This window comes from Gekko japonicus, unplaced genomic scaffold (assembly GCF_001447785.1).
Source record: "Gekko japonicus isolate JY-2015 unplaced genomic scaffold, Gekko_japonicus_V1.1 scaffold821, whole genome shotgun sequence".
NCBI classification, from domain to species: domain Eukaryota; kingdom Metazoa; phylum Chordata; class Lepidosauria; order Squamata; family Gekkonidae; genus Gekko; species Gekko japonicus.
In genome coordinates, this window is record NW_015160235.1 from 480645 (window position 1) to 490340 (window position 9696).

At 41.9% G+C, this 9696-nt stretch overlaps 1 protein-coding gene across 3 annotated transcripts in view; it reads right to left on the reverse strand.

The window, feature by feature from the left end:
• BTBD10 (BTB (POZ) domain containing 10) overlaps positions 1-9696 on the reverse strand; it is a 36536-nt gene that overhangs the window by 26186 nt on the left and 654 nt on the right. Inside the window, exon 1 of one of the 3 annotated variants that reach the window (XM_015412775.1) lies at positions 9483-9647. The exons of 1 other annotated variant lie outside the window; for it this stretch is intronic. Coding sequence is in view for 1 of the 2 variants with exons in the window: in XM_015412784.1 (XP_015268270.1) it covers positions 9483-9502 (20 nt within the window). In the remaining variant the exon portion in view is untranslated. Of the gene's footprint in view, positions 1-9482; positions 9648-9696 lie in introns of those variants that run through there. One more of the 3 variants, XM_015412784.1, reaches the window with a different exon arrangement.

Genomic DNA, 9696 nt, shown 5'->3' on the forward strand with positions numbered 1-9696 from the left:
ATTAATAAACCTGTTACTCATTAAGGTGTCACAAGACTGTTATTAAAAAACAAGGAATCACAGAAATATGTTACCTTTTAGATCACACCAGACAGATTAGGCAATAAAGTTAGGGGACATAGTCTGGATGCTGAGGAGAGGACCTTCCAAAGTTCTGACAAAGAACATGTAGTCAGTGGCACCCATGCTGAGGTTACCTACATAATCTTATTTTACAGCTTTATCAAACCTGCATTCTGATTAATGTCCAAAAAAACCCCAGAATTGAGAAATGCCACACTGTTTACAAAGTTTAATTCTCTAACACTTGGAGAAAGTAGCGATCTGCCAGTAGCAGCCAGTCTGGGCATTTTATGCAAGTGTCTCACTTCCTTCGCTTCCAGATTCTTGGAACATGCTGTTTACTGCCAAGCTCTCAATTCAGCCATTTTTAATATGACAACAGATCCTACAAATTTTACATAACTTACAGATTTTACATCTGGCTACAGATGTAAAATTCCCCCAAAAAATTTGAAGCCATGTTACAAACTGAGCTTTCCCCAGGGTTTCTTTCAGGGACCCACCCCCACCCTCAATACTCTGGGGTAAATTTAAAATATATGTCAAGCCTAAACTTATTTTACTGTTTTAACAAGATAAAATCCATAAATCTTAGTTATTGGGCATACTTATGAGATATATAGTATGAAAGCCCCACAAGTATACCCAATGTAAGAGATAAAGTTCTTTTCTTCACATTTGGCATCTTACGCTGCCTTAGCACATGTAACTTTGTTTTTGGCATTTAAGAGACAGGAAACAATGAGGGAGAAAAGTTTGTAAACAAACAAAAGGAAGGTGTATCACCTCAATAAAACTAGGAATATACCTTGATACCAAATAAAATTAAATAACATTGGCAACAATGAACATTTCAATAGTGGATCATCATCACACACATTATAGCAAATTAACTGTGAACAGAATTAGTCAATTATCATAATGCTGTATATTTTGATAGTATATATAGGAATCTATATATCTAATAGCCAAGTTGCCCCTGGAGTGTGGATTGCTAAATCAGCGCTCCGGGGGCACTTGGGGGGGAGGGGGAGGTTTGTGCACACGTGGGCCAGTCAAAAATGCTAAAAGTAGGGGGGGAAATTTAAATCCCCCCGAAAGTGCAAGAGCGCTCCAAATTCTTCCAGGCTTTCGTATCTCTATCCTAGGCCTGCTAACACTACGTACACAACCATAAAGGATTCAGTTTGAAAAGGCAGCAAGTTATGTGATACAATGCATGGACAAGCAAATCTTATTCACCTGGTATAATATTTAAATCTGGCTCCTTTCTCTTCCAAACTCCACTCTTGATCCCCTACAACAGGGTTCCCCAACATGGCACACCTGTGGGCACCATGGAACCCACCAGTAATCCCTTGGCACCTGCCAAACCTTTCAGAAAGTAAGCAGAAGCCTTGTAAGGAAGGGCTAGCTGCTCTCATTGAAATTAAAGGGTTTTCCACTGGAGGACAAGGACTAGTAAACATGTGGGCTTTCCTTAGTGCATGGTTCCATTCCCCCTTCAGGTTTTCCTTCTTATCAGGTGTAAGGAGGATGGTATTCCATTTGGCTCCACCTCTTTTAAGAGCTATTTTGGGGGCACTCTCCACCCCCTATCAAAATTCCAAAGGTGCTCGTAGGTTCAAAAAGTTTAAGGACCACAACCTACAATCGGACTCTCCCCCCCCCCACAAACTCCACTGAAACTTGCCCTTGACAAACAAAAGTCTCTACTCATCCTCTTCAAGCTTTCTGCAGGTTTTGATGGCAGTGACAACAGAACCATCCTCCTGCTCCATTCCCTCCAGGCGTTGAGTTTATGCAATTATTTTCCCAGCCATCTTGCTTCTTCTAGTCAGGTTGCTTTTCAGCTTTGCCACTGCGAGAAGCTCCTCTGTCTTTCTAGTACATTTTAATCCACAGAGCTCAAAGCAGCATATACAGTTCCTTATTTTATTCTCATAGCAACCCTGTGATGTCTATTAGTTTAAGAGACTGACTGATCTAAATGTAGGGATGCTATGAATTTCATGACGAAGATGTAAAACTGTCAAACTTATGTTCAAATGAAGCCATCAGATGTGAGCTAGTCACCAGTTCTGATTGATTGGCAGCAAACTACTCAAATGTCAGCTGAAGAACTTTGCACCATGTTTTTTCAAAACTACACATATGCAAAATGCTGCAGATCCAAGTAGACTGGCAGCCATTAACTAGGGACTACTTTGACTAACACAAAAAGGGTAGGAGTTTTTTAAAAATACAGTATGTATTTATGACTGATTTAACTATGCATTGCTGCATCCATATGCACTGAGCTACCACTTTCTCTCCGTATCTCACCTACCATGCAACTGAAAGGTTTTTTTAAAACAGTAATTGTGCTATTATGCTATTATGATCTAACATTCGAACTATATATTGATTTGACTGCTGAAGTCCTACCTTACTTTAAGTTAAGTCTGTAGCCCCTTCCATGGTAGTTTTAAGGGAACTGTGTTGCCTACACCATTCCCCTTATAACTCAACAAGTGAATCAGCTAGAGATTTACTTTAAAAAAAGGAAAGTTAGTATTTCAGTGACTGTGGCAATACATCATTACATTGCAAAAGAGCAACATCAATTACTGATATAAAGAAAAATCTCCAAAAGCCTTCTTGGCAGCAGGAAAAATACCTGGTAAAATGGCACCCATGGCTGCATGAAAAGCCAATATTACTCTACAGAACTCTTAAGAAGGAATACAGGATAGGGATGCTTGAACACCCAGTGGTTCAGGACACATCCTGTTCACCAGTCACTAATGAGCCGGTTTTTCGATGAACAGTTAGACAGTTAGTCAACTGATTTGTAGCTGTTTGGAAGGAATACAGGGAAGCAGACTCTCTCTTTCCTATGATCACCAATCACATTCATCCTGCCTTCCCCACATTCACTCTATGTACTGAGTACTGCTTTTTCACAAAATGACTGATCTGCAACAATTCTCCCCTAAAATTGTTTCAAAATATTAGGGAAGCTTAGCAACTTCTAAGTTCTAAGGAATCTGTTTCAGGTGATTATCTCTAGAAATTGTTTGGGGAAAATACATGTTTTATAGATTTGTGTTATGTGAAATAAGACAAATAAATATTAATTTTAAAAATCAAGCTAGGAATTCACCTGATTGACTGCACAGGTCAAATAAAAACTAATATTAATAATTTATATGACTTCACTCACACGGCCAAAGGAATACTGTAATAATCAACCTGATATGAAACAACTAAGGAAAGTGTTGCTACAAAAAGTAACAATGAAGCCAAAGTGCCCCAAGTGGAAGAAAGTTAAATTCCACTAAAACTGAATGGTAGACATCATGCACAGTTCTTTGAGTGTGCTAGCATCAGTTTTTCAGTGCCTTTGTTTTTCCCCATTAAATTTAAACAATGTAAGGGAAGTACATGCTATATGTCTTTATTCTTTTCCAGTATTCTTAAAAATAATCTCCACATAAAGCTTTTGAATTTGTTTCACCATTTAATTAATCCAATTTTTGTTTCTCTAACGAAATGTTTCTATTCAAGCATTCTAATTCTTTTACACTTGAGACCTAAAATTAACATGGGGTACTTTTTAAAAATTTTCTGTACTAGCTGAAAGTCAAAACAAACTTGCTAAATCAGATCATGCTCTGTTTAGGACTTTGATCAGCTGTTGAAGTGCATGCCAGTTTTGAGATGGCTTCTTATATTTATCTTCATTTTCTATCAAAGCAAAAAAAAATGTCATATTTTATCGTTATCTAATGTATGAAAAACTAATTTGGAAGTCTCCAAAGTAAGTATTCTAACAGCTGGTCTTCTATTTGTTTCAACATAAGAACATTTAATAGTATTCTGTTATGGCATGTTGTCTTTGTTGTAATCTTTCCTTTCCTTTCCGAAAAAAGAAAAAGAAGAACATTTAATAATATGTAGTATTTATGAACACATCGTACAAAATGTACAATATTACCATTACTGTTAACTTGGTAGGATAAGCATTCTTCACAACAAGATAATTACATTTACATAGGAGTTATTTATCATCATGCACATTCTTACTTTTATTTTCATACCTAGACATCATAACTTTGTTCCTGACACATAATTACAATACTTTTCTTACATATGTCCATTTTTGAATGAACTCAAGCCTCTCATTACCCAAAACTTAAAATATGTCCTGTTACCATGATGAAGGTGGAGCTACTGGAGAAGTGCAGGGAACTGGTAGAGTGCTTCAAGTAATTACTGTTAAGCAGCATCTCCCCAAACAAGACAGAGAATGGGCAGAGCATGACTGTTTACAACAAATTCTAATCAGGTAACAGAGTTCATTTGTTTCAGCAAACACAAAAGAATCTTATGGCACATCTCCCTTATAAATAAAAGCCGAATAGTGGTGGCACTTCTCTAGAACATTCCACACGCTCTGGAATTGGTTGGCGCCCTGGTGTGTCACTCAGAATCTGTCCCTATCCATTGGCTGCATTGCTTGAGTCTCGCCTCCAACATTCTAAACAGTTTGCTGTTCATCTCCCCACCCATAGCCAGTCAGAACACAGAGGTTATTTGCATATGCAGCCTCATTGGCCTTTGCCTCGGAACACAGAGGTCATTTGCATATGTGACTTGATTGGCTTTTGCTTCTAACATTCTAAACGGTTTGCTCTTCTGAGGTAAAATGTGTCCAATCTCCAGGTAAGGACTGGCGATCACTCAGAATTACAACTGCTTCCCAGATGGCAGAGATCAGTTCCCCTGGAGAAAATGGTGGGCTCTGTATCCTTATATGCTGCTGAGGTGGCCCCCTTATGACAGCCAATGTGACGTAACGGTCAGGGCTTCAGAGCACGGGAGAGGCTGCAGGTGTGTGTGTGGGGGGAAGCTGAAAAGTGAGGGGGAAATAAAGGTAGTTTGATGATTGGCTGGGAAGGAGATAGGGTTGCCACCTCCAGGTGGGAAATTCCTGGAGTTGTGAGGGATGGAGCCTGGAGAGGGTGAGGTTTCAGGAGACGTGGGACCTTGGACAGGTACAAAGCCATAGACTCCACCCTCCACACAAACTATTCCCTTCTGGGGAACCATCATTGCCAATCTCCAGGTGAGGGCTGGAGATCAAAATTACAACTGTTCTTTAGGTAACAGAGATCAATTCCTCTTGAGAAAATGGTGGACTCAGTGTCATTATACCCTGCTGAGTTCGCCACAGCAAATTGACACTGAGTGTCCAAGGCCAGGGCACCCACCCAGAGCCTCTTTCTAGAGGCCGTTGTATCTATTTCCACAACGGGCCTTTTTCCTAGTTAAGTATAACTGTGTTTATTATAACATTTGTGGCTTTAAGCCTTCTTTATCAGATACATGAAATAAATTCTAAAATAGCAAGATTTTTATACACAGGAAAAAATGTGAATTTTTGTGATATTTCTACACAAATTTCCACAGTATACAGATAAAGGCTGTGATCAGATGAGTTGTTTGATCTGACGTCATTGCTGTTCCCTTTCAGATTTAAAATACACAGACAGGATCATCCGCATCCCATTCCCCAGTCGTCAGCCTCCTGTTCTCACCCGTCCCCAAACTGGTGTTTTCTGATACTGGAGAAAGTACAGGGTTTAAGGATTGTCTGGTTACACCCCACATTTCTGGATGTCTAAACTCTCCACAGCAGTCTCAAGCCAGGAGGGAAGTCTGAACCTTTCCTTCCATTTTCACTCCTTAAAAAAAAAGTTAGCAATATGCGCATAAGTGGATCTTTGCCACAGGGTTCTAAGGCACCGCTTGTGTGTTTATGCGTCACAATGTTTTGTTGGGATCGGGAGCCCCTGGGGCTTTTTGAGTGACAAATTTAATAAAAAGGCCCTTCTGCCATTTCTTGGGGTGAGATGGCAGTGGAAATAATCCCTATTTAGGTTCCCATATTGATGGCCAGACTGCACCCCTGGAACTTTACTCCAAGCCACTTCAAAATATTGCTCTGGTGGGAAAGCTCTACAGGGAGAGAAAAGGGAAAACTTCCCTATGAAATGAGTGTGAAAGAGTGCTGGTAGAGAAATACAGTTGTATAGGATCCAATGATCACAGTACTTGGCAGAGGGATTACGGAGCTGTCAAAAAGGAGCAAGTACTTTGGCTACATGCTTGTGCGCATGCATGGGGGGGGAGGACACCACCTGACCACCCGCTTTGTGGTGACGGTGCAGCAATAATCTGAACAGTCAATCATGGGGTGAGCATGCAGTGCAACAGGCTAAGGGTAGGATATCTGAACAAAATTCTTCATGAAAAAGACCCCTAATGAAATTAGAAGTACAGCCAGACTGCGCTAAGCCTGTCGTCTGACTGCGGCCAAACATTGGTAATTCTTAATGGTGATTACAGCCATTAAGATTATATTGAAGAACATCATCTGATAGTATTAACCAGGATCTCAAAATATCAAAACTGTTGAGGAATTCTAATTCAGCAGTTTCCCACTGCAGTCTCCCTTCCTTGAATACTGACATACTGAAGAATACTGACTTACAAGTCAGCAACAGAGTAACAAGATGTTCTCCCAGAGGTTTCTGAATACTCCCACTGTTTGTCAAATTCGTGTCCTATTCTTTTGCATAGTGACAGATCTAGGTGTGTCCTATGCACACTACAGAAGGGCACTGTAGACAGGTGAAAGGCCCTGAAAAGTGACATAACACCAGTTGTTGTGAGCTCCACTTCCCAACTACTGTAAGTTTCATTAATTATCTACAGACCATTGTGGACAGTGGTACTTCTCTCAAACAGGTCTAGGGTGACACAGCTTTAGCTACTTACGTACAGTTCCTAATCTTAGTTATTTGCCAGACACATGTATTACTCAATAAAGACACTGTAAAGAGGACCAGAACCTGCAACAAGTCCATATGCCAACTCTGTCACACAGAGCAACCCTATTACAGGACCTAACAATGACAACTAGACTATACCATTAGGGGCTCATTCACCTGCTCATCATCCAACGTACAATATCAATCAACAATAGCTTCTATGGTTTACACAGGACAAGCAGGCCAAACAGGTTCAACAGCTGTCTTGGTCCTCAATGAAATATGCTTATCTGTGCACTTTTTAGTTTTCCATACCAATGTCACAAACTAGGCCCTTTGTCCAACTGTAAATTTCTTCCCCAATTTGTGTATAAAAACCTTAATGACTGAGAATCCACTTCGTGCATCTGATGAAGCCTATGAAAGCTTGTGGTACAATACTTTTTTTTCTTTAGTATTTAAGGAACCATAAGACACAATTAGCTACTCAACCCTGAAGCCTTCTAAAGAAAAGTGATATCATTGGTTTTGAGGAACTAACACAATGATTAAACATGAAGGCTTCTTGTATAAAAATACCAGGAAAAAAGCATGCTCTCTTTCTCATGCACACAATGAAATTGGGACTTATGCAGTGGAGACATACAATGGTCTCTCATTTCGTAAGTTTTTTTAGAAATCAGGCATCTGGTTTTGTATACACTCAAAAGACAGACAGGAACTGGAACAACACAATCTATTATCTGTTTACAGCAGCGGTTCTCAACCTGTGGGTCGCGACCCCATTGGGGGTCGAACAACCCTTTCACAGGGGTCGCCTAAGACCATCAGAAAACAAAAATTTTCGATGGTCTTAGGATAGGGCTCCCAAGTCTCGCCAAATCACGGCGGGGGATCGCATCTCTTTGCAGAATCCCTGCCGCGGGGACGGCGAGACGTGTTGCACCCGCCATCGTGAGGACATGACGCTACGCATCGCTCTGGCAACAGGGGTCACCACAACATGAGGAACTGTATTAAAGGGTCGCGGCATTAGGAAGGTTGAGAGTCACTGGTTTACAGGCTGTGAAAGGTAAAGGTTCCCTTGCTCGAAAGGCAGTCGAATTCGACTCTAGGGTTGCGGTGCTCATCTCCGTGTCAAAGCCGAAGGGCCAGCGCTGTCCGAAGACGTTTCCGTGGTCATGTGGCCGGCATGACTAAACACCAAGACGGCACAGAACGCTGTTACCTTCCCACCGAAGTGGTACCTATTTATCTACTTGTAATTTCTTACTTTCGAACTGCTAGGTTGGCAGGAGCTGGAACTAGAGACGGGAGCTCACTCCGTCATGCGGCAACCCGGGTCTGGAACTGCTGAACTACCGACCTTCCACAGCCCACAGTTCAGCGTCTTAACCACTTGAGCCACCGTGACCAACCCAGACTTAATTCTAACACCAAAACAAATCTTGTTTGGTATTAGTGGACAAGAGTACAGAAGAGTACACAAACTGTCTATGTACCTTTTAAATATTAACTGTTCAAAAACATTTTTAGATTGTAAAACAGCAGCTTCAGGTACTGTTCCATCTTTGGCAAAACAATTATAAAGTTAAGTGACGTGACATCAGAAGTACTGACAGAATCCTTCAAGTATAACCAAACCAAAGTGAACTACAAGAATTACTCAAGCATTAAGAAATACAACATAAAATAGACAGAATTATGACAGACTTCAAGGAAATATGAAGATGCAGGAATTACTGGACCTCTACTCTTCTGTTCAGGCTTGATGACAATAGAACAAGTTAATAATTCAAAAGTAAATAAAACGCAGGGTTCAAAGACCACGTTTCCAATTAAACATCTGGAAGATTTAAAACCTGCTGTCATTCTGATCTTCTGACGACAGTAATCATCAGAAGGAACTAGCACATTCTCAGCTCTGAAAGAAACCATCAGAAGAAACTAGTACATTTTCAGCCATGATGAAACAGGCCCTCCCTTTGACTAAGCACCAATAAACTAGACCGCCCCTACCAGTGAATAGCACCTCCAGCACATTAACTGTGGGAGAAAGCGTGTCAACAGTATAGGGTTTCAGGAGGCAACAAACGTATACCCCTCCTCCCTCTTTGGGAAGACAGCCGGATGTCGCAAGGAGGACGAGTCACACTAATTGCAGGGCACTTACGCATAAACAGCCGCACACACTGGTATGACACACAACAAGCCCTTTTAAGGCGGCCCGGTCTCACCAGGTGTGCGAGGCGATAAGCGGAACTCAGCCTCATCAACGCCACAGATGCTCTGACGTACATAGCAGAAAGCTCTTCCCCCCACCGACAACCCCCTGGCCATTTTCGCCCGTCCTTCACTGTCACCCTCAAACCCTCGGCTACCTGAACCTTCTCTCTCTCTGTCTTATATTTATTTTTTTCTCAAGAAGACACACTAGGGCTCATACCACAAATGCATAGAAATCCTGCTAGGGCTTATTTTGGGGTAGGTCTTATTTTCGGGAAAACAGGATACAGCGAAGGAAATCTGTCCTCTGTATCCCCCACCCCACCCCACCCCCGCGTTGTCAGACAAGGCGCTTAACACCACTCGAATACCTACCACCCGCCGCCACACACCATCCTCTGCTTCCTAACGGCCTCAGACCCAGCACAGTCTGGCTCAACCGTCCCCCCTCCGCCAGTATCACAGGCCACGGAAGCCACCCGCACAACCTCCGCCCTCCTCCCAACGGCGGGTCCCGTAGCGGCTTCGTGTCTCCTGCGCAGCCTCACTGGGCACGCCAGCCCCGTTCGGAGGGGCAGAGCCAACGGCC